This window comes from Rhinoraja longicauda, chromosome 3 (genome assembly GCF_053455715.1).
Source record: "Rhinoraja longicauda isolate Sanriku21f chromosome 3, sRhiLon1.1, whole genome shotgun sequence".
Classification (NCBI taxonomy): domain Eukaryota; kingdom Metazoa; phylum Chordata; class Chondrichthyes; order Rajiformes; family Arhynchobatidae; genus Rhinoraja; species Rhinoraja longicauda.
The window spans coordinates 36,795,816-36,821,612 of record NC_135955.1 but is presented as its reverse complement, the minus strand read 5'-3'; the positions used below and the strand labels follow the sequence as shown (position 1 = coordinate 36,821,612).

The window sequence follows — 25,797 nt, the reverse complement described above, 5'->3', positions numbered from 1 at the left end:
CAAGCACAGTTTTACTGGCCTGGCATGGTCAAGGACATCCGGGACAGGGTCTCCGCCTGCGCTGCCTGCAACAGCCTATTACCTCATCAGCAGCGCCAGCCTCTCCTGCAGCAGCCGGCTCCCGAGTTGCCGTGGATGGCTGTTGCCGCCGATATTTTCGAGTGGCGTGGCAAACACTACCTGGTCCTGGTGGACTCCTACTCCAGCTGGTTCGAGGTGGACCTGCTGCCGTCCCTCACGTCTGCTGCCGTCATCGGGAAGCTTCGCCGCCACTTCTCTACCTTTGGTTCCCCGGCATCCCTCCAGTCCGACAACGGCAGCCAGTTTACCAGCGCGGAGTTTGCTGCTTTCGCCACCCGGTGGAACTTTCGCCACATCACCAGCAGCCCCGAGTACCCGCAAAGCAATGGACTTGCAGAGCGCGCTGTCCGCAGCGCTAAGGAACTGATGGAACGTTGCCGGCTTGACAGTTCGGACTTGTACCTTGCCCTCCTCAACCTCCGCAACATCTCCCGGGACCCCGCGCTCGGTTCCCCTGCCCAGCGCCTCATGTCCCGCACCACTAGACCCCCTATCCCCGTCTCCCAGCAATCCCTGCAACCCACGGCTCGGAGCCCTGCCGCTGTCAGGGAGCGCTTCACTGAAAAGCAGCTCATTCAGAAGCGCTCCTTTGACAAATCGTCCCGTCCCCTTCCGCCTCTGTTCGCTGGCCAGGTTGTCCGGATGGAGTCCACCTCCGGTCACCACCGGCTGGCCGTGGTCGTCGGCAATGCTGACTCTCCACGGTCGTACCTGGTCAACTACGAGGGCACCGTGTACCGTCGTACCCGCCAGCACCTGATGCTGGTAAACGAGCCTGCACCGCCTCCCGCGGTCCCGTATTCACCTCCCGTCCAGTCCCCGGTGCCTGATGTGCCTCCTGCTCCGGTACATCCGCAGTCGCCCCAGCCCCCTTCCCCTCCCTCGCCTGCGCGTGTATCGCTTCCCAGTCCTCCTCCTTCCCCTGGTTCCCCAGCCTCTGTACCCGCACCCGTCCATGCTGTTCCTTCGACAGGAGGGGATGGTGGGTTGCGCACCCGCTCTGGGAGAGTGGTCAGGCCACCTGTCCGGTACGGTGTGTACGAGTAGTCTGTGTTGTGCTGCATTCTATCTGCTCCCTGCTTGTAGTTTGAGCCTAGCGCATGAGCCGTGGTCGCTTTTGTTTCCAAGAGGAAGGATGTAGATCAGTGCATGTTCCTTTAACATAGTGACCTCACCACTACTAACCACTCCCCATTGTCTCTTGTATAATTGTAGCTTCCCCACCTCCAGCTCGCTCTCTAGTTCCAGTGATGACCACGGACAGCTAGGGCATATCTTGTGTAGTGACATTAATAAACAATATCCAGTAAAAGACTCTGTGTGCAAAGGACGTCTCTTTACAGTATGTTTATGGGATGGGTTGCCAAAGGTAGCTGGAGCTGCGGGTACAAAGGCAACATTCAAAGGTCATATGGACAGGTACATGGATAGAAAAGTTTTAGAAGAATAGGGGCTAAACATAGGCAAATGGGACTAGCTCAGCTCTAAACCCGATCAGCATGCAAAATGGGCCTAAAGTCTTGCTTCCAAGTTCTGAGTTTATATAACCACTAGAAATCCCCTCTTAGACATGTAAATATAATCCTGAATAAACGTACTGAAAGCAAATTGGTCTTTTCAATGTCTCTGAGAAGCATCTTTAAACAATCAATCTTCTCCAAGACATTTATAAAAACCGAAACCTGCATTGATTTAAACACCGCAGGGTTCTCAACATGTAATTCTAATTCTATTGCCAAGCCAAAGATTAGGAATGATAAAATTACACATCTTACCAAGGACTACGGTGATGTAAGTTTGATACATCAAGAGAGTCAAGACACTCAATATTGCTCTCAAGCTATGAGTAGCAGCACCTTCTCGCAGCATAGTTAATCCCACATCCTGCAGCAAACAGTGACACATCAACAGTTTCGAAGAACACAACCTAATCCCAACTCACAATGAATGATCATACAGCAAGAAAGGGCATAAGATAAGCTATGAGAAGTTATGGGTAATTATTTAGCATCACATTTATACATAATTTTGCTTATATTTCAGATTCGGAGTAGGGGATTTGCTCAAAGACTGTTCAGAGAGCAGCAGTTAGATCTGTGGCACTAGCTCTGGCTCCAAGGCACAGCGGGGCAGGGCGAATACAGACAGAGCTTGAGTGGGATAGAAGACACATTGGTTAGGAAGATAAAAAGAGACTCCAGCATTGTGGTGTGGCCACTCTGGTGCAGGATGCCTCAGAGCAGCTGCAGAACAGTCTCAAGGGGGAGGTTGTTGTGTGCATTGGCACAAATAACAAGGAAAAGGTATGAGATACCTGGATTTTCAGAAGGCCTTTGATAAGGTGCCGCAGGCGAGGTAGCTGAAGAAGATGAGAGCCTATGGCACTAGATTGAAGTTACTAGCGTGGTAGATGGTTGGCTGAATGCCAGAAGGCAAAGAGTAGAAATAGAGGGGGCTTTTTCTGGTTGGCTACCAGTGACCAGTGGTGATCTGCAGGGGTCGGTGTTGGAGCTGCTACTGTTCACGTTGTATATCAATGATTTTGGTGAGTGAATTGAAGGCTTTGTGGCCAAGTTTGCAGATAATATGGATCTTAGAAGGATGAGAGGGGACCTCACTGAAACTTACTGAATAATGATAGGCCTGGATAAAGTGGGTGTGGAAAGGTTGTTGAGGAGTAGAGGGCATAGCCTCAGAATAAAAGGACATACGGAGGGAAAAGAGGAGGAATTTCTTTAGTCAGAAGATGTTGAATCTCTCGAATTCGTTGCCACATTCGGCTGTGGAGGCCAAGTCATGGGGTATTTTTAAAGTGGCGATTGACAGGTTCTTGATTAATAAGGGTGTCAAAACGTTATGGGGAGAAGGCAGGAGAATTGGTTTGAGAGGGAAAGATTGATCAGCAATGATTGAATGATGGAGTAGACTCGATGGGCCGAATGGCCTAATTCTGGTCCTATGACTTGTGAACAATGAAGATCGTGCAGAGTTGATACACGGAGTTAGTCAAACTTGGATTATTTACTCAGGAGCGTCGGAAAATGAGGTGAAACCAGATAGATGCAGGGTAAACAGTCGGGTAAACAGTCAAAACCTTTTTCCCAGGGTGGAAATGTCAAAAACTAAAGGTTTTAAGGTAAGGGAGACAAAGTATTTTTGTGGTGGGTGACTGGAGCGCACTGCAAAATGTGTTGGTGGAGGCAGATATGATAGTGACAGTTAAGAGGCTTTTAGAAAAGAACATGGATATGCAGGGAATGGAGGGATATGGAGCATGTACTGGCAAAGGAGATTAGATTATGTTGGCATCATATTCGGCACAGATATTGTGGGTAGAACTGTTTCACGTTCTATTAAAAAGGTTAAAAGCAGGACCTGTGCGGGGATCGCTGGGTGGCGCAGACTCGGTGGGCCGAAGGGCCTGTTTCCGCGCTGTATCTCTAAATCTAAATCTAAAATCTAAATTTAAAAAAATCTCTGGAGCGAGGAATGGGTGACGTTGCCCTCCAGCTGTCAGAGGAAGTAGTTGAGGCAGGTACAACAAAATTTAAAATACATTTGGTCAGGTACATGGATACAAAATGTTCAGTGAGTTATAGGCCAAATGTAGGCAAATGGGAATAAATTAAGTGAGGCATCTTGTTCAGAATGGACGAGTTCGCTGAATTTCCTATTACTGTGCTGTGTGACTCTATAACTAAATTCTATCATTACTACAATTTGCCAGTGGATGGGGATGTCCAAATACGACTGAAAAGCTGACGACTCAAACCACGGGCTCTGTGGTACAGTTAGGAGAGTCACGGCCTCATAGCGCCAGAGACCCATGCTCTGTGTGCAGATTTTGCACATTTCTCTGGGGTCCCAGGTTTCTTCCCACATGTGAAAGACATGCAGACTGATGTAAAAGGTCAAGTGATAAATTTACGTGGCATAGTTTTTCTATATTTTTGTGCATGGCAGATTGTGAAGGGAGTTTATGAGAATATGTAGAGAACCAAAATGGAATTAATATAGGATTAGTGTTTGATGGTATGTTTGTTTGGCGGTCAGCAAGCACTTGGCGGATCACAGGGTTTTTTTCTCCGCTGTATCTCTCTATGACTATTACAGTGGCGAGGTTAATAGTGAATCTTAAGACTAGTCAGAATACAAATATTTACATTCGTAACAAGTACATTTATTCACACCTACCCGATTACCTGAAAATCCAATAAATTCAAGTAGTCGAAGAATTCTCAAAGGTAGCAAAGATAGCATCTGGTTGGGAGGAGAAGATATTTTCCTTCAAGTCAGGTGATAAATTTATGTAGCAAAAGTTTTTCTGCAATTATAAAGTGGCAACTCCACTGTAAGGAGTGTAACATACCAGGTTAAACGCTCCAATCCCTAACTTGACACCACCTTCAAACTGGCAGTAGACATCAGTTTTGACTCGATCCTGTGTCATCCGCACAATCTGTTGGCATTCCCTTAACAAACAAATTAAATGGTAAACAAGTTAAACCGAAAATAAATAATCTTTATAATAATATATTCCTTTATTCGTCCCACACCGGGGAAATTTACAGTGTAACATCAGCAAAGTGGATAGCAAGAGATCATTCATTATAAATAAAGATACATAAATTGTCATCAGTTTTCTGTATGTTCTTAGCTGTTATGGTTGACTCGTCTGCTGGGAGCAGTGCTGGTTGTGCAGTCTCACAGCAGCGGGAAGAAAGGACCTTCTATATCTCTCCTTCACACACTTGGGGTGAAGGAGTCGGTCACTGAAGGAGCTACTCAGTGCAGTGACAGTGTCCTGCATGGGGTGGGAGTCATTGTCCAGCAGCGATGTTAGCTTTGCCATCATCTTCCTCTCTCCCACCACCTGCACTGAGTCGAGGGGGAACCCAGGACAGAGCTGGCCTTCCTGACCAGCTTGTCGAGTCTCTTCCCTTCCGCCACTGAGATGCTGCTGCTCCAGCAGACCACTCCATAGAAAATGGCCGATGCAACCACCGTGTTGTCGAAGGTCCTTAGGAGTGCCCCCTGCACGCCAAAGGACATGAGTCTCCTTAGCAGATAAAGTCTGCTCTGGCCCTTTCTGTATAGCACATCGGTGTTTTCAGTCCAGTTTATTGTTGAGGTATACCCCCAGGTACTTATAAGAATCCACCCTCTCGATGTCCATTCCCTGGATGTTCACCGGTGTCGGGGGGACCTGGCTGCGCCTGCGGAAATCTCCCACCATCTCCCTGGTTTTCCCTGCGTTGATCTGGAGGCAGTTCCACTGGCACCAGTCCACAAACTCCTTGATCAGTTCTCTGTACACCCTGTCCTCGTCGCCCGTGATGAGGCCAACGATGGCAGAGTCGTCAGAGAACTTCTGTAGATAGGAGTCTGTAGAGCTGTGCCTGAAGTCCGCAGTGTACAGGGTGAACACGAATGGAGCTAGCACTGTTCCCTGCGGAACCCCAGTGCTGCAGACCACCCTGTCCGAGACCAGGTTCTTTGTCCTCACATCCTGTGGTCGTTTGGTGAGGTAGTCCAGAATCCAAGATGTGAGGTGGTGATCCACTCCTGTGCACTCCAGCTTGCACCCCAGAAGCCCCGGCTGGATGGTGTTGAATGCACTGGAGAAATCAAAGAACATGATTCTCACAGTGCTATCCGGCCATGACCCTGAATCCAAACCAGCAATTCCAATATCCCTACTCACAAATTAATCACGTCTCAAACTACATGCAGTTAATATCTCTGACTGGTTAGATACATGGCAGCTCAATTTTAACTGTCTTCATTAAAAATGGAAACCATCAAAGAAATACTTACTGCGTGAAGGCCTTTTTTAATGATTCAACTCCATAAATTTTAAGATTGGCTTGAATAGGGACACATCTGATTGTTGTGGGATGGCAGTTTGTTGGGGGATGGTAGTTAATTGGGGAAAGGCAGATTAGTGTCATTAGGCAATGATTCAATGATACTCTATTGTCACATGTACCTAGGTACAGTGAAATGCTTTGTTTTGCATATAATGTGGTAACATCATACAGCAGACCTCACCTAGGCAGTACACAAGAGTTCTAGCACCGACAAAGTTACAAAAGTTCACCAAACAGTCCTATCTACTGCCTGCCGCCGCATGTGGCAGCTGCCAGCCCTTGTCAGGTCCCCCTTAATGCTCGACAGCCCCTTGGCGGGCCCCCTTTGGTCTCGATGGCATCCCGTCGGGTCCCTCCATCGTTCTCAACGGCCCCCTGCCAGGTCGCCCCATCATTCTTGGCCATGCCAAGGCTCAGTGCTGGGACCCCAGTTATTTACAGTGTATATTAATGATTTGGACGAGGGAATTGAATGCAACATCTCTAAGTTTGCGGATGACACGAAGCTGGGTGGCAGTGTTAGCTGCGAGGAGGATGCTAGGAGGCTGCAGAGTGACTTGGGTAGATTAGGCGAGTGGGCAAAAGCATGGCAGATGCAATATAATGTGGATAAATGTGAGGTTATCCACTTTGGCGGCAAGAACAGGAAAGCAGAGTATTACCTGAATGGTGACCGATTGGGAGAAGGGGAGATGCAACGTGACCTGGGTGTCATGGTGCACCAGTCATTGAAAGCAAGCATGCAGGTGCAGCAGGCAGTGAAGAAAGCGAATGGTATGTTGGCATTCATAGCAAGAGGATTTGAGTTTAGGAGCAGGGAGGTTCTGCTGCAGTTGTACAGGGCCTTGTTGAGACCGCACCTGGAGTATTGTGTGCAGTTTTGGTCTCCTAACCTGAGGAAAGACGTTCTTGCCTTAGAGGGAGTACAGAGAAGGTTCACCAGATTAATCCCTGGGATGGCGGGACTTGCATATGAGGAAAGACTAGATAGACTGGGCTTGTACTCGCTGGAATTTAGAAGACTGAGGGGGGATCTTATAGAAACATATAAAATTCTTAAGGGGTTGGAGAGGCTAGATGCGGGAAGATTGTTCCCGATGTTGGGGGAGTCCAGAACCAGGGGTCACAGCTTAAGGATAAGGGGGAAGTCTTTTAGGACCGAGATGAGAAAACATTTCTTCACACAGAGAGTGGTGAGTCTGTGGAATTCTCTGCCACAGAAGGTAGATGTGGCCAGTTCATTGGCTATATTTAAGAGGGAGTTAGATGTGGCCCTTTTTGCTAAAGGGATCAGGGGGTATGGAGAGAAGGCAGGTACAGGCTACTGAGCTGGCTGATCAGCCATGATCATATTGAATGGCGGTGCAGGCTCGAAGGGCCGAATGGCCTACTCCTGCATCTATGTTTCTATGTTTCTATGTACCCCGCTGGGGAGTTCTCAATGGGCATAGAATCAGAGAGTAATATAGAGTGGAAATAGGCCCTTCAGCTCAACTTGCCTACATGTCCCAGCTACACTAGTCCCACCTGCCTGCGTTTGGTCCATATCCCTCCAAACCTGTTCTATCCATGTACCTGTCTAACTGTTTCTTAAATGGTGGGATAGTCCCTGCCTCAACTACCTCATCTGGCAGCTTGTTCCATACACCCACCACATTTTCTGTGAAGAAGGTACCCATCAGATTCCTATTAAATCTTTTCCCCTTCACCTTAAACCTATGTCCTCTGGTCCTCGATTCACCTACTCTGGGCAAGAGACACTGTGTGCATCTACCCAATCTATTCCTCTCATGATTTTATACACCTCTATAAGATCACCCCTCATCCTCCTGCGCTCCAAGGAATAGAGTCCCAGCCTACTCAACCTCTCCCTATAGCTCACACCCTCCAGCCCTGGCAACATCCTCGTTAATTTTCTCTGTACCCTTTTCAGCTTGACAACATCTTTCCTATAACATAGTGCCCAGAACTGAACACAATTCTCCTCCTCCTCATTTTTGGTGGTGCAGGCCCCCCTACTTTCAACAGTCCACCTCGCTCTCATCGGTGCATCTCTGTCGACGGTTACTCGCGGGTCTCTTCTCGCTCTCCCAGGACCAGCCATATTGAAGCCAAGGCCAAGAAAGCACACCAACGCCACTACTTCCTTAGAAGGCTTCGTACATGCTGTCCTCTAGTCAATTACAGCATGTTGATACCAGGCATCAATAGGCAGGCAGCTACAGCTCCTGCAAGGTTTTTCTGCAAGAATGTTGCAGGCATTGTGTGTTATGGCTATTGGGACCAGAGATGGAGTGGGGAGAGTAGTCAGGATTTGGGTTCACTCCAGGTGTGAGGAAATAGTTCACATATAGTGAGCTGATAAGTGAGCGAGTGCAGTAGGGAGAGCAGTCAACAGCTGGAGAGGGAAGAGTGAGAGAGCCCTTCCTGTGTCATGACACCAGTGATGCCAATGCTTCCATCAGGTTCCCGCCAGATATGGCCTGCCAGTCACCTTCAGACTGGTAACTTCCTGATATTGCCTTCTGAAACCAGGAATGTACAACACAATACAATACAATATCTTTATTGTCATTGTACAAGTACAACGAGATTAAGAATGCCACTTCCATATCGATTACTATAAAATAAATAAATCATGGCGAAAACAAAAACAACAAAGGAAACAAGGTAAAGTGCAAAAAAAAAAGGTCAGTTGTGCCAGATGACCATGGGGGCAGAGACAGATCATGGTCAGCAGGTCAACTAAACATCTGGTGCTTCAGACGATAGGCAACTAAAACACCAATATGTGCTGTGAACATCCTGTAAGGAGAGTCTCCCTATGTAAGTTCACAGGGCATCTGCAGTCCTGGGTAGCCCCAGAAGGTTTGATTTAGCTTTGCACAGAGGTGAACGCCATCAGGAATAAACACAAGATTTCTTATTAAGATTTAGAGAACAGAGACGCTCTTTACCTGTAAATGTTGTAACTTGTTCGGATTTTGATGCCTCCTTTAATAAAGCTCATCATATTTTCATCCTAGAAGGAAACACTGGATTAGAGAGAGACAAAAAAATCTCCATCTCTTGAACATCGGACTACAGTTCACAAGGCACCTATATCAAAAGATGCAGATCATGCAGGGGCCAACTTCACATTGGCACTATGTGGACGAAGAAATGCAACTCCTGAATCCCATCCAGCCATGACCCAAAGCCCCCACAAACACATATTTCAGTCTGTCTGCTGCCTGTAAAAAAGATTAATCAACTCTAATTTTCCACAGATACTCATCATTTATCCTTATAGTCAAAGAATACATCTTAAAAAAGATAAATGTAATTCTTCGATATCAACCAAAAAATAGCTGACCAATCATTATTCCTCACTTTTATGGTATTTTACTGTCTGATCCTTGATATAGAGAGGGGGTGAAAAAGGCAGAGGAGTTACTTTACTAATCAGGGAGAGTGCAATGGCAGTACTCAGAGAGGACATACTGGTGAGTATGTCTACTGAGTATTATGGATCGAGTTCAAAAATGAGAGCAGCAATTACTACAATGGGATTATTTAATAGGACACTGAATAGCCAGTGGGCGATAGAGGGTCAGATATGTAGACAGATTATGGAAGGATGAAAGGGGTGTTGTGAGTGACTTTAACTTCCCCAATATTGACTGTGACTTAAGTAGGGCAAGAGGATTAGACGGGACAGAATTTTATTAGGTGTATCCAAGAAGGTTTCCTGAAATAGTATGTGGATAGTCCGATTGGAGGAGGGACCATACAGGACCTTGTATTAGGAAACGAGCCTTGCCAAGTGACTGGTGTTGCAGTAGAAGAACAAGTTGGAGATATGTTTTATGGTTATTTTGAATAGGGATAGGTCTGGTTGTTGGGGGAAAGTAGTTAATTGGGGCAAGACAGATTACAATGTCATTAGGCAGGTGCTAAAGAGGGCACGTGAAATTGGGTATGTCCACAGATAACATGTGGGAGTTGCTTAAAGGCCAGCTGAGCAAAGTGCAGAATCAGCATGTTCCAGAAGGGAGGGGAGATAAGGACAGAAAGGTAAGGGAATTGTGGATGACCAAGGAAGTTATAAACTTGGTCAGGAAGAAAAAGGAAGTATGCGTCAGGTTCAAGATGGGGCTTATAAGGAATATGAAGTGAGTAGATAGGATGGTAAAGAAGGTTGAGACACTGAATAGAAGAGTCAGGGAATCATGATATAGCTCTACACAACTTTGGTTAGGCCATATTTGGAGTATTGCGTGCAGTTCTGGTTACCCCATGACAGGAAAGACGTGGAGGCTTTGGAGTGGTTTCAGAGGAGGTTTACCAGAATGCTGCCTGGATTAGAGGGTTTCAGCTACAGGGAGAGGTTGGATAGACTTGGTTTGTTTTCTCTGGAATGTCTAAGGTTGAGGGGCGACTTGATAGGAGTATAAAAAATAATGAGAGGCATAAATTTGGTAGACAGTCAGACCTTTTTCCCCATGGTAGAAATGTCCAATACTGGAGGGCATAGCTATAAAGTGAAAGGAGGAAAATGTAATGGAGGGGCAAGTGTTTATTACATAGACAGGGTGGGAACCTAGAATACACTGTCAGGAGTTGTGATGGAAGGAAAGGTTGAGTAGGCTGGGACTCTATTCCTTGGAGTGCATGAGGATGAGGGGTGATCCTATAGAGGTGTATGAAATCATGAGAGGAATGGATGGGGTAGACACACAGAGTCTCTTGCCCAGTGTAGGGGAATTGAGAACCAGAGGACATAGGTGTAGGGTGAAGGGGAAAAGATTTAATCTGAGGGGTAACTTTTACACACAAAGTTTGGTGGGTGTATGGATCAAGCTATCGGAGGAGGTAGATGAAGCAGGGACTATTGCAACATTTAAGAAGCAATTGGACATGTACATGGATAGGACAGGTTTGGAGGGCCAAACGCAGGCAAGTGGGACTAGTGTAGATGGAACATGTTGGTCGCTATGGGCAAGATGTGCCAAAGGCCCTGTTTCCACGCTGTATGACTCTATGAAAGGGGACAGTAGAAGTTACAATATTTTGCAATATCGTGGCAACCGATGAGGCTCTGATGAAATATGAAAAGAAAAATGTGTAAGGTTACTGAATGAAGAAATTAATTTATGTAAAACTTGCTCAGCCTCGGCTTTAGCCTCAATACCCTACGGGAAGAGGCACTAACATAGTGAAGAACATTGCAGTTCTTCCACTAAGTTTTGCCCAGGTGCCCACCCCAAAGGCATAATGGTAAAACTTAAAAATATATACCAGAATTTAATTAAAAACTCCTAGAAGCCAAAAAATTTACAAATGTTTCACTATGTTTTAATGTTCCATGGGTCTAAAATTGAGTTCTTGGCTTGTTTGTAATGTCATTCAGGGAATCTTTACCCCTGCTCTCACTGGGCTACATATGAATGCAACACCACTTACAGGTAAACAGTAATGCACTCAGGGATATCAGGCATGGCCTCTAACTGCCAGCACTGGTTACATCCCAACAATAATTTATTTTTAATCCCTCTCAGCCCCAAGTTCACCAATTTTTGTCAGGCATTAATAAGGTTTTGTCAACTAGTCCCTGGACCCTGAACAAGGAGGAAAACTCAGAAATAAAAATAGGAAGATTTAAAGTTTGCTATAAAAATGCACTTGAATAGTTTATAGGTTTTAAATGATTTTGATGGTTATAGTGTCAACTTAATCATAACTAGATCACATTTGCCATAAATATAAAAACGGGGCTTTTCTTCTGATCTGCACCAAATAAATCATCTCGTTAATAGGTGATTTGGCTCGATGAGATAGGAAGGTACACACTTAGACATTGGGGTCTGTTGCAACCGAATGGACTGATTGTGCATAGAATTGATGCACATAATTGGCCATTTGCATGAAGGGTCTCGACCCGAAACATCATCCATTCCTTCTCTCCAGAGATGCTGCCTGTCCCGCTGAGTTACTCCTGCGTTTTGTGTCTATCTTCTGCATGAATAACTGATTAGTTCTCAATGTCTGTGGAACGTTACTTCATTGAAAGCTACTTATTTTAAGAAGGTGGGAAAGATTGTACATAAGGCTGCAAAACAATTCATTATTTTCTCAGTCAATAATAGGTTGGTTATAATGAAATATATTATGTTACTGATTAATGTAAACTATACATACATTGTCACGTAGGACAGTGTTAACTACGACAATGGTGAGACCGCACCTGGAGTATTGTGTGCAGTTTTGGTCTCCTAACCTGAGGAAAGACGTTCTTGCCTTAGAGGGAGTACAGAGAAGGTTCACCAGATTAATCCCTGGGATGGCGGGACTTGCATATGAGGAAAGACTGGATAGACTGGGCTTGTACTCGCTGGAATTTAGAAGACTGAGGGGGGATCTTATAGAAACATATAAAATTCTTAAGGGGTTGGAGAGGCTAGATGCGGGAAGATTGTTCCCGATGTTGGGGGAGTCCAGAACCAGGGGTCACAGCTTAAGGATAAGGGGGAAGTCTTTTAGGACCGAGATGAGAAAACATTTCTTCACACAGAGAGTGGTGAGTCTGTGGAATTCTCTGCCACAGAAGGTAGTTGAGGCCAGTTCATTGGTTATATTTAAGAGGGAGTTAGATGTGGCCCTTTTTGCTAAAGGGATCAGGGGGTATGGAGAGAAGGCAGGTACAGGCTACTGAGCTGGATGATCAGCCATGATCATACTGAATGGCGGTGCAGGCTCGAAGGGCCGAATGGCCTACTCCTGCACCTATTTTCTATGTTTTTATGTTTACTTGCTTTTGTAAAGACAGTCAAGTTTGAGCACAGGTCTCTTACCTGCACCAATGTCAGAGCTGCCTTCTGAAGTAGACATTCAGCGTAGCACATCTCTGCATGCATCTCCTCTGATGGACACCAATATAATTAGAAATGTTAGCAATTAAGGTAGCAGTTTAAGATATGTTTAAGAACATGCGAAAACAAGATGAAACGGATTGGACAAAGGGGAAATTTGCACTTGTTTGCCCTTAATACTCACATTGCAATGTCTAAAAACATTAAGGGGCATTTTTACATTAATCAGTAACATAAGATGGTTTTGATACTAAACGCAGTACATGCACTGCCCTGCTTATGATGTATATTTGTTCATTTTATTCATTATCCTACGAGTCGTGTTTCTTCTACAGCTGCACCTCAGGACGCATACTGTTGTGTTGCATCACAGCTTGGTTTGGGAACACCCCTGCCCAGGACCACAATACACTGCAGAGAGATGTAGAGAGCCCAGTCCATCACACAGGCCAGACTCCATCCCATTGACTCCACCTACACTTCACTCTGCCTTGGAAAACAGCCATCATGATCAAATACTTGTCCCACCCCAGTCATTTCTTCTTCTCCCAGCTCCCATCTGGCATAAGGTACAGAAGTTTGAAAGAACACAACACCAGACTCAAGAACAACTTTTTCCCCTCCATTATCAGGCTTCTTTCTGAATGGTCCTTCCATAAGCTACTGTGCTGGTTAATTCATCACTACTCCATTGAAGATGTTGGACTTTGTCTAAAGAACTGATGTGCTACAATGATGAGAACTATATTCTGCACTCTGTTTCTTCCCCTTTGTTTTATCTACCGTTCTTGAGTTCGAACTGATTTTATCTGTGATATATCTGATCTATTTGGATAGCATGTAAAACAAAGCATTTCACTGTACCTCAGTACACATGGCAATAATAAACTGAAACCTTAAACCTACCCTTTTATCACGATAAAATTATCTCATTTTAAAAAAAGGGCTGAAACCAGGAAAATGCTGGGAATTTTACAGGTCTTTGTTGATTATGTGATGCATTTACTCCTCAACTTGATTTAATTTTTATCGTGATAATGATCATTATATATCGCTAGACAAGGGTGAAATGAGTGAAGGATGGATCTCAAACTTTTAATTTCTTTATTCATATAGCACAACCGAGCATAACCACATGTAACATCAACAAACATCAATACATGTAATTTGATTTTGAGTAAAAGCTACCTGTTTTTTGAAACCTTGGTTAACATAGAACATAGTACAGCACCAGAACAAGCCTTGTGGCCCACAATATTTGTGTTCATTATGATATCCTCTGCCTGCTCATGTGCCTCCTTAAATGCCTCTTAACTGGTACTAGAGCATCTCCTCTGACAGTTCGTTCCGGGCACCTATCACTCTGTAAAAAAACTTGGCCCGCACATCTCTAACCTTTTCATCTTTCGTCTTAAATCTATGTCTTCTGGCATCTGGGCAGCACAGTGATGCAGCTGGTAGAGCTGCTGCCTCATAGTGCCTGAAACCCGGGTTCGATTCTGACCGCAGATGCTATGTTGAGTTTGCATGTTCTCCCTGTGACTGCAGGGGTTTCCTTTGGGGGCTCCGGTTTCATCCCACATCCCAAAGACTGCGGGTTTGTCGGATAATTGGCCCTCTGTAAATTGTCCCTAGTGCGTAGGGAGTGGATGAGTTAGTGGATTACCAAACAACCAGTGTGAACGGGTAATCGATGGTCAGTGGGGACTCGGTGGGCTAAAGGTCCTATTTCCATGGCTAAAGGACCTATTTCCATGCTGTATCTTTTAATCAATTTAACATTTCCACCTTGGGGAAAAAGAGCACTCTCTACCACTCACATTTTTATCTACTTCCAACAGATTGCCTCTCAGCCTCCCAGGGTTAGAGGGGAAAAGTTTAAAGGAGATGTGCGGGGCAAGTGTTTGTTTTTACAAGGCCAGCCAGCAGTGGGTGCCTGGGTGGTGGTGGAAACTGATATGATAGTAACAATTAGAAGGCTTTTAGATAGGCAGGAAATGGAGAGATATGGATCACATGCAGAGAAGATTAGTTTGACTTGTCATCAAGTTTGGCACAGATATTGTGGGTTAAAAGGCATGTTGCTGTGACATATTGTTCTATTTTCATGCTTACTCACATCCTCTTTAAAGTGCAATGATCAAAACTACATATAACGTTCCAGTGTTTTGTGAAGTTGCTCCAACTGTTATATATTATGCCCTGACATGACCAAGAGCACCAGCAGGCCCAGTTCGACCGCTGTGGACTTGTTCACAGAGGACGGAGGTTGGCGCCCAGCGCGGACTCCACACGGTTCCAAGCCACCGACGCCGGCGGGACCCAAGAGCAAAGGAGACCGCACGAGTGTCGGGTGACCGCCGAAACCGAGGTAGCCTGTCAAGAGCAAGGAAGTGGTCCCACGCCGCCAAGAGCAAGGAGGGCCACCGAGAGCTACTTGGCAGGGGGCTGTTGAAAACAAACAGGGACCTGGCAGGGGTCAGCCGAGTACGAAGGGGGGGACCCCACGGAGGGCTGCCGAGAACAAAGTGGGAACCCAGTGGGGGGCTGCCGAAAATGAAGGGGGATCCGGCGAAGAGCCGCCTTCTGCCACCTGCGGCAGCAGGCAGAAGGTGGGACTGTTCATAGAAACATAGAACAGAAACACGTTCAGTGAAAGTGAACGTTCAGTGAACGAACATAGAAACATAGGAACACATTCAGTGAACTTCTGTAAATTTGTCGGCACCAGACTCTTGTGCACTGTCTAGGTGAGGTCTGCTACATTTATATTTGACATTCCAAAGAGCAACACCTTACACTTGTCCAGGTTAAACTCCATCTATCATTTCTCTACCTGTATTTCCAATCGATCAACATTCTGACAATCTTCCTCACTATCCAACCCATCTATTGACTTATTAATCAGCCAACCTACATTTTTTTCAAGTCATAGAAAACATAGAAAATAGGTGCAGGAGGAGGCCATTTGGCCCTTCGAGCCAGCACCGCATCTATGCATCTATGTATACCACAAACAACAAAGGCACTCAGAGAGAATATGGTACTCAAGCACTCGGAGATGGTACGTCTACCGTGGCATTATGGGTTGAGCTAAAAAATAAGAAAGGACCAATTACTCTGATGGAAGTATATTATAGACCTCCCAGCGGGATATAGAGGATCAGATATGTAGAACACAGGGTTATAGAGTCATAGAGTCATCAAATCATACAGCGTGGAAACAGGCCCTTCAACCAACTTGACCATGCTGACTCAACATGTCCCATCCACACTAGTCCCACCTGCCCATGGTTGGCCCATAACCATCTATACCAATCCTATCCATGTACCTGTCCAAATGTCTCTTGAAAGTTACAATAGTACCTGCCTTAACTACCTCCTCCGGCAGCTCGTTCCATATACCCGCCACCCTTTGTGTAAAAAAAATGACCCCTTGAGCTCCTATTAACTCTTTCCCCCCTCACCTTAAACCCATGTCCTCTGGCTCTCGATTCCCCGACTCTGTGCATTTACCCGATGTATTCCTCTCATGATCTTGTACACTTCTATAAGATCACCCTCATCCTCTTCTATAGGGCCCTTGCACGATAGGTCAAAGGGTGTGATGCACGGAGTCGCTCAAGCGTTCTGGAGGACAAGCAAGCTTCCGGCATACTCTGGTCACACGTGGAACACGTATGTCCCGCTGAGTTACTCCAGCATTTTGTCTACCTTCGATTTTGACCAGCAGCTGCACTTCTTTCCTACACATTTTGTCCGTTCCACTGCAAAATCTCCTCAAGGTATGTATACTTTGAAGAACTTCTCCTCCTCTCTCCAACGAGAGTTCAGCAACATCCTCTCTTGCTGCTCCCCCTCTGTGATTCCACTATATTATTTTGTCAGGCCAAACCCTTGGCCATCCTTTTCTTGACTTCATCCAGCCTGGCCACACTCCCTGTCTCCATTGTCTTCCAATTCCAGCATTTAAGTGAGCTGATTTAAATCCCTCCACCACTGGTATCCATAACCTTAAAGGCTTTTCAGAATATCTTTAGAAAACTAACCAGAGCCACTGCAATTGGTCTCCTGCATACCAAAGCAAGAAAAAGGAACAGTAAAATATAAGTAAGCTCTTTGATTTATTCACAAAATGCTGGAGTAACTCAGCAGGTCAGGCAACATCTCGGGAGAGAAGGAATGGGTGACGTTTCGGGTCGAGACCCTTCTTCAGACTGATGTCGGGGGTGGGACAAAGGAAGGATATAGGTGGAGACAGGAAGATAGAGGGAGATCTGGGAAGGAGGAGGGGAAGGGAGGGACAGAGGAGCTATCTGAAGTTGGAGAAGTCGACGTTCATACCACCGGGCCGCAAACTGCCCAGGCGAAATATGAGGTGCTGCTCCTCCAATTTCCGGCGGGCCTCACTATGGCACTGGAGGAGGCCCATGACAGAGAGGTCAGACTGGGAATGGGAGGGGGAGTTAAAGTGCTGGGCCACCGGGAGATCAGTTGCGTTAATGCTCCTATTAATAAGTAAGCTCTTTTTCATTAAGCCCAAAGGAAAGACACAAAGTGCTGGAGTAACTCAGCAGGTCAGGCAACAACCGGAGAGAACATGGACAGGTGATGTTTTGAGCTGGGACCCTTCTTCAGATCAGTCTGAAGAAGGGTTCCAACCCGAAACATCACCTATCCACGTTCTTCAGTGATGCTACCTGACCTGCTGAATTAGTCTGGCATATGCGTCTTTCGCTGGTATAAACCAGCATCTGCAGTTCCTTGTAGACATAAAATGCTGGAGTAACTCAGAGGGTCAGGCAGCATCTCAGGAGAGAAGGAATGGGGGACGTTTCGGGTCGAGATCAGTCTGAAGAAGGGTCTCGACCCGAAACGTCACCTATTCCTTCTCTCCCAGGTGAGTAACCCGTTGTTGTGTGTGGTGTGGTTCTGTTATTCAGCAAGAAACTAGCCAAACGATGTTTCAAGCTGAGCTTTGAACTACCCTGCAAAACCTGTTTTGTGAGAGCATCTTTGACAACTCCAACAGACCTTTCCGCCGCCCCATTGGAGGCTGGATGGTATGGGGGAACAAGTGTGTGTTTTACACCACTCCGCTGCATGAACTCTTTGAACCGTTCTGAATGAAACTGAGGCCCGTTATCAGAAACAAGTTCTTCCGGTAAACCATGGCATGCAAAAATTGATCTCAACTCATCTATGGTGCACTCAGCAGTAGTGCTTGACCCCATATGCTTAACCTCAATCCATTTGGAATGACTATCTACTAGTACCACAAAGTGATCATTACCCTTTTCACAAAAATCTACATGAACTCTCTGAAAAGGTCTACTTGGCCATGACCAGGGTTGCAGTGGTGTTTTTGGTGGTTTACTGCGGCAATTTTGCACACCAGTGACTCGATGTCACTGTCAATATCAGGCCAATACACGAAACGTCTGACAATTGACTTCATGCTTACAGTGCCAGGATGTTCAACATGAAGTTCATCCATAATCTTGTTTCTCAAAAACTCTGGTACAACCACTCTGTAACCCCACTTAATGCATCCCTGCTCACATGATAATTCATGGTGTAGGAAAATAACTGCAGATGCTGGTACAAATCGAAGGTATCACAAAATGCTGGAGTAACTCAGTGGGTCAGGCAGCATCTCTGAAGAGAAAAATGGGTGACGTTTCGGGTTGAGATCCCCGAAACGTCATCCATTCCTTCCCTCTAGAGATGCTGCCAGACCCGCTGAGTTACTCCAGCATTTTGTGATACCATGATAATTCATGGCGTCGATTATGGAAAAGCTTCAGTTCTGAGTTCAGAGCTGAGTTCAATCCACTATCGATTTCGGTGCAACCGTTCAATGTCTGTTCATAGACACTCTTCAGCAGTGTCTTTCTCTGTTTCTGTTGCAGCCACTGGAAAGTCTTCATCTCCAGCTTGCAGTGTGTAGATTGAGTTCTCACTTCTATCTGTGCATAATTGCGCTCACTCGTTGATAGGGTGCGGTATGCAAAAGCAATAGGCTTTTCCTGTCTGTCATCCAGATCACTGCACCTACACCATAACTTGAAGCATCACAAGCAAGTTTCATCTCACGTGTCGTGTCAAAGTGAACAAGGAGTTTGACACTTGTCAAGTTTTTCTTGCAGATGTCAAATGCATGTTGCTGTTCCTTTCCCCACATCCATTTTCCATCTTTTTGTAGCAGATGATGTAGTGGCTTTAGCACGGTTGCTAAATCTGGAAGGAATCGTGCATGGAACTGCATCATCCCGTAGCTCTGACACATTGTCGGGCTTTGGAGCATTCACTATTGCTTCAACTTTCGCCTTCACAGGGCGAAGTCCGTTGGCGTCTACTTTGAGTTCAAGGTAGACCACCTCTGACTGCGCAAATGCACATTTACTTTCTCACAGTTTGACGTTGTGGCAGTTCAGTCGTGTGAGAACTTGCTCGAGGATTTCCAGATGTTCTTCCATGCCCTCTGTGAATATCAGTAGGTCATCCTGGTTGCACACACAGAGCGGAATGCCTTGCAACATTTTGTCCATGACAGACTGGAAGAATTTTGGGGAGGAATTCACGCCATAGGGCAGCTTTGTATATGAATACAAGCCCTTATGTGTGTTGATAGTCAAGTACCGCTGACATTCCTTGTCGACACTGAGTTGGGTGTAAGCGTGAGACAAATCCAGTTTAGTGAAGACACTTGCTCCGCTAAGTTTTGCGTACAGATCTTGCAAGGTTGGCAACGGATATTGTTCGTCGTCACGGCTTGGTTGATTGTGACTTTGTAGTCACTGCATCGTCGAACAGTTTTGCCGACCTTGGGTACGGCCACAATTGGCGTTGCCCAGTTGCTCTGATCTGTCTTCAGGAGTACTCCATTCCGCTCCAACCTTTCGGGTTCCTCCTCCACTTGTTGCTTTAGTGCACAAGGTCGACAATGCACAGGTCTCACATCTTTAAGTCGAATGTGTGCAGAGTACCGCGTTATTCCCATGTAACTGTCGGCAAATATTTCTGCATGTTTGCTTATGACATTTTCAAGACGTGATTTGGACAAATCGGCACTGAAAATGTTCTTCCAGTCTAACTTTATTCTACTCAGCCAATCCTTTCCAAGGAGAGTTGGTTTATTTCTGTAGCTGGCTACTATGATGGGCCGTGTTACTGACTGACCATTATGCTGATCTTTACAGTTCATTTGTCTGCATGTCTCCAAAACTTTGCCCGAGTAGGTTCTCAGCTTGACCTTACTCTCAGACAATGGTGTCTGTGGGAACTTTGTTTCATACAGGTCTTTGCTCATGACCGAACAATCTGCTGCCGTGTCAATGCACATATTGATTAACTGTTCATTAATCAATAGTTTAGTTCGAAAGTCCTTTCCTTGGCTGGTTATAGGCTTATCGATGTTGGTTGCATAAATGGTGTACAACCCAAGTTCATTACCATCTGGGTTCATCTCCAAGTTGTGAACTCCTTTCTGGTGTGTCGCTTCTTTCCCGCAAGTTGTTTGTTTCCTGCTTTAAGCTTGGCCCGACATGCTGAGGCCATATGGCCTTTCTTCTGGCAGTTATAGCACTTGGCCGTTTTGAACTGACAAAATTGGGATGAGTGATTACTGTTGCAATGATAAAAACTGGCTGAACTCAGCTCCCCGCCATACTTTGGTTTTGGTATTGTGCCTTTTGGTTTGGCCATAGGCACTGCTTTGTGACTGTAAACTGCCACTACAGTCTGTGGTGGACGAAACTCGCGAGCATTCTTTGATGCCATCTCCATTGTGGTAGCAATCTTGCATGCTTTCTTAAATGTAAGATCTGGAGTGTTCATGAGTTTGGACTGAATTCGTTCATTCACTAGACCACAAACATATCTGTCGCGTAGTGCGCGTTCGGGAAAGGTTCCAAAGTTACAGTGTAAAGTTATGTTTTTCAAGGCAACAATGTACTCACTGATTGTCTCACTCTGTTTCTGGTTTCTGGTGCTGCATTGATAGCTTTCTGCAATCTCCAGAGGCTTTGGGTGGAAGTGCTCCTCCAACTTCTTCATAATGTCATTGAATGGCACGTCTTTTGCCTTTATGGGTGCAAGGATATTCACGAGCGTGCCGTACACTTCAGGATCGATCTCCGTGAGCAGAATCGCTTTCATGCATTCGCTAATGGTCATATTTGTTGCAGTCACTGCCTCTCCTTCACCGCGGGGCCTTCCATCGCCCGGCTCGGCCGCTGGACTTAACATCGCCGGCGCGGCTCGGCCGCGGGACCTAACAGTGCCTGGCGCGGCTCGGCCGCGGGGCCTTCCATCGCCCGGTACGGCTGCGGGACGGTTCAGCGCTCGGTGCGGCTCGGCCGCGGGGCCTTCCATCGCCCGGTGCGGCTCGGCCGCGGAACGGTTCAGCGCCCGGCGCGGCGCCTTTCATCGCCCGGCTCGGCTGCGGGACTTAACATCGCCGGCGCGGCGCGGCCGCGGGAGGTTTCAGTGCCCGGTGCGGCTCGGCCGCGGGACTTAGCAGCGGCCGCGGGGCCTTCCATCGCCCGGCGCGGCTCGGCCGCTGGACTTAACATCGCCGGCGCTGCTCGGCCGCGGGACGTTTCGGTGCCCGGTGCGGCTCGGCCGCGGGGCCTTCCATCCCCTTGCGGGGGCTGTGCGTGTCGGTCGCCTCGGTAGGAGTCGAGCTGCCTGTCCGTGGGCGCGGGGGGAAGAGAGTGGAAGTTTTGTTGCCTTCCATCACAGTGAGGGGGTGTTTGGAGTCACTGTGATGGATGTTTGTGTTGGGGTCGTGTGTCCTGTGTTCTTTTCTTTTTTGCTATGTCTTGTGACTGCTGAAATTTCGTTCGGTATTTATACCGAATGACAATAAAGTTCTGTTATGTTATACTGTTATAATCTCCATTATGTTGTTTGCCGTGAAGAACATGTTCGCTCTTTCCATATAGGTGCTGAACGGCTCTCTACTTTTGACGGAAGTGTCAAGGTTTCCGATCTAGCCCGTGGACATTGCCATCTTGTCCCTCTTTTTTAAAAAAAGACGAGGAATGTCCATTAAAAAACCCCAATTTCCTGTCTGTTCTGGTGTAGCAATTCACCTAAAATTTAGCTGTACAAAGTCTATACTAGCTTGCGGAACTCGACACGAAAAAAAAGCAGTCTCAAATCCTATACAATCCCGTCCCCATCGCCAATTTTGTTATATTCCCGTCGGCAGAATGAAGAACTAGACTCACACATTAGTTGCCGGTATCGCGTGTGTTTTATTACCCAGCATTTCCTGCTTACATTGAACACCAACTCATTAACACCAACTCATTCAAAACATGAATATGTGTGAATACGTTACAATCTTAAACTTGAATATCATCTTCACCATAGAAAGAGGTCCCAAAGAACACTACGACAAATAGCACAAAATAATACAAGGACGAATTAGTCCACCCAATCAATGAGTAAGGGTTGGAAGAATGCAGGAAAGAACTTGCTGGGGGTTATGGATCAAATACCAGAGCTCAGAACCAGATCAGAGAGAACCATATTCCATAAGTTATTTCCAGAAAGGTGGAAACAAAATAGAAAAATGGAAAAGGTCACTGTAAAGAGTTACAAGAGTGCTGATGCTTATAACATAGAAAATTAAAATGCGGTATGTCAAACGGCATGTTGGCCTTTATTTACAAAAGGAAAAAGAAGAAAAACAGCATTTGAAACAGAAAATAAAGAATAGTGAGAACACTCAGCAGTCAAGTAGAATTTCATAGAATCATAGAGGAATATAGCACCAAACAGGCCCTTTGGCCCATCATGTCCTGCCGACCATCAACAACATCAAGCTACATTAATCTCATCTACAGTACTTCATTTATAGTCTTTTATGCCTTGGCAATTCAAATGTTCATCCAGCCCTGTCTAATGTCTCTCTGACAATGACCAACATTGTATCCTCCATGGGGTCAGGCCCTGCAGGAAAGTCTCTCCCATTTTCATTAGTTCTTGCTACCTCTAATTGCAGAAACTTGTCTTCTACAAGAATGAGGAAGTGTTGTGGATTATACTGGGGTGGTGAGGTTGACATGGTTCAACAGGCAGTGTAAGCATATTGTGGTATGTAGCGTGAGGTTGGCAGCTGTACTAAGTTTATTGGGATGAAGTTAAGCAGCCTGATATGATTAAGCTGTAATTATGTGGTGCCATTCATAAAGATTTTTGGTTAGGACTGAGGTGTTGCAAGTTTAGTGGTAGACAATAGACAATAGACAATAGGTGCAGGAGGAGGCCATTCGGCCCTTCGAGCCAGCATTTTGGCTTCAGAGTCTCTGGCAGAATTCTGGCAAAAAACTGCGACAATTCAACTGCTGCTGGGACTGCAGATGGTCCCGCTGTACAGGCAGCCATAGTAAGTGCTTGCCTCCAGTACACCACTTGTCCTCCAGAAGACGTTGCGTGGCAACATTACGGATCAGGAGTCGTGACCTCGCCAGCCGTGCAAGAGCCCTTTACTTAATACTCTGATTGATGAAGGCCAATGTACCAAATACCAAATTCCCAACCACCCAACTGACCACCCAATCCACCTGTGATACTAATTTCAAGGATCTATGTACATTCAGTCTTAGTTCCCTCTGCTCTACAACAATGCTAGAAAAGGTATGAAACGTTTCATTTGTTCTTTGCACCTTTTCATATCTCTAGTTTCCCTCTCCCCTCTCAGTCTGAAGAAGTTTTGACCCGAAACATCACCTATTCCTTTTATTCTCTTCCCTTATCCCATCAATTTACTTGTCCTGGTTTCTTAATGTTTCTCCAAACCTCTCCAACTTCAATTAGTCCTTCTTCTATTTATTTATCTAATTCAATCTACCTCCATTTAAATTCAACTATTAAATTCCTACATATATAGTGTTTACCTTGCACTATTTATTAAACTTTCACCTGCATACAAGGTATTTAATTCCAATTAATAGTTAATAACAATTCAACTATCATATGACAATGCATTGCAATATAATAATAAATAATAATTCCACTTCCTTCTCAAATTACATATTGCCCAAACAGCATTGATGTATTTTCTGCCTATTACTTCTGCACTCCTCAATGTTTAATACCCTCATAGGTCCAAATCCATCCCATCTAAACTTATTGCTATTCCCAAATTACTCACTACTTTTCTATATGCTACACATTCAAAGTCCATTATTATCATATTACCAAACTACACTCAAACTACACACTCGGTAGTCTTTAACATACATTAAACCAAAAATTTACAGTACCTTCTGTCAGTCGGTCTGTTCCTTGTTTCAAAACTAAATGTGATAATGACTCCACCACAGAATTTTTTTTCCGAAATCTGGACAAAACAATTTTAAAAAAATGCTTGTTAACAAGTTTGATGCAGCAGTCAGCTATAGTTTTAACTAGATTTAATTTTACAAAAGAATGACTTTTGATCATTTTTAAAAAGAGTAATTGGTTTTACACAATTCAAGATCTGCGCTTCACACATTTATTCTTCACAGTTGCAAACAGTTCTCCTTTCCAAATCAAATTATTATTATTTATTCCCAGGACACAACATCACGAGGAAAAAAATACACTTATTATCAACCTCCATCTCCCATCCTGGTGTTAGTTATGGGCATCTTTCTAGAGTTGTTTCTCAAGAAGAAGGTCAATGCTATCCATTTAGAGTATTCCAGAATTTTGAATTGGTAATGTAGTTGAAAAATGTTCAATTCAGGACAGTGCATGCCTCAGAGAGAAACAGAGGAGGTAACCTTCCCTGACTCTCCCTCTCCTTTTAAGTGGTGGAGGCCATGGGTTTGGATGCACTATCCACAATCGTGGCATCCTCACATGTTACAAGGGACCCTCGGCACTTATAAAGTAAGCGAGGATGCCATTCCAACCACTACATTGTATCTTGACTGATAGCTCTGTCTCCCTGAAGTGCTTCACGATTAATTTGCAATAAGGGGTCGATGGGAAAAAATTGTTTTTGATCCCTTCCAAAGAGGATACTTTGCATGAATAAAATATATTTTTGCATCGTCAATTCATGTTCAGAAACTTGAATTCATTAATAGAGAGTAGCATTGAAAACATTGAATTATCAATGGGGTATCACAGTGGTGCAGTTGGCAGACCTGGGTTTGATCCTGACCTTGGGTGCTGTCGGTGTGGAGTTTGCACATATGCCCTGTGGTCGCGTGTATTTACTCCAGGTGCTCTGATATCTTCCCACATTCCAAAGATGTGCAGATTTGCAGGTTAATTATAGGCAATTAACCTGTAAAATTGTGTAATCAATCAGTAAAATCTGTGGCAATCTGTAAAATTGCACCTTATGTGTAGGGAGTGTATGCATGTGAACTAGTGATCAATGCTCAGCTTTGATTCATTGACCAAAGGGCCTGTTTCCATGCTACATCTCTAAACTAAATTAAACTAAACTAACTTCAATTTAGCAAAATGGACACGGATAAAGCACTGTTTTTCATTACTTTTTTCTCTCATTGTTATACAATTCTGATCAATAGATACCTTTCTTCCCTTCCCTACCTCATGACAAAGCTTGTGTAGTTTAGTTAAACTAAAGATGAAGTGATTCCAATAACTTAATTGAAAAATTCACTTATTATTTTATATCCAGATGGTGAATGAATTAAGGGACTCTGACAACAGGGGAATGTGCAGGAATTTAAAGCTGTTAGCCTAGAATTTGCTTTAAAACATTTTACTTCAGATGAATTTTATATATTACACATTGTGTAATATATGCTGAAAAGAAAGGAAAACAGCAATCCCGCAGAAAACTCAGGAGCCAAGTTCCATAAACTATTAATTGGACTATCCTGGGTTAAATCAACCATTACTTGACTAGCACTTTATTTTAGGAGTTTTGTGAAGGCTGTTGTCTCTGGTGGGATACTTTGCACATATTTAAAATGTTAGGAGGTGAACATATATTAGCATGACATCCACCTGGA

At 45.1% G+C, this 25,797-nt stretch overlaps 1 protein-coding gene across 5 annotated transcripts in view; it reads right to left on the bottom strand.

Annotated features, from left to right (window-relative positions):
- Positions 1 to 25,797, bottom strand: part of ttc39b (tetratricopeptide repeat domain 39B) — a 132,991-nt gene that overhangs the window by 33,094 nt on the left and 74,100 nt on the right. For 4 of the 5 annotated variants that reach the window (XM_078395944.1, XM_078395942.1, XM_078395943.1 and 1 more), the window contains 6 exons: positions 24,082 to 24,158; positions 12,785 to 12,852; positions 8,909 to 8,973; positions 4,451 to 4,553; positions 4,276 to 4,341; positions 1,857 to 1,965 (listed from right to left, as the gene is read on the bottom strand). In XM_078395944.1, the coding sequence (XP_078252070.1) occupies positions 1,857 to 1,965; positions 4,276 to 4,341; positions 4,451 to 4,553; positions 8,909 to 8,973; positions 12,785 to 12,852; positions 24,082 to 24,158 (488 nt within the window). The remainder of the gene's footprint in view (positions 1 to 1,856; positions 1,966 to 4,275; positions 4,342 to 4,450; positions 4,554 to 8,908; positions 8,974 to 12,784; positions 12,853 to 24,081; positions 24,159 to 25,797) is intronic. The other variant, XM_078395946.1, reaches the window with a different exon arrangement.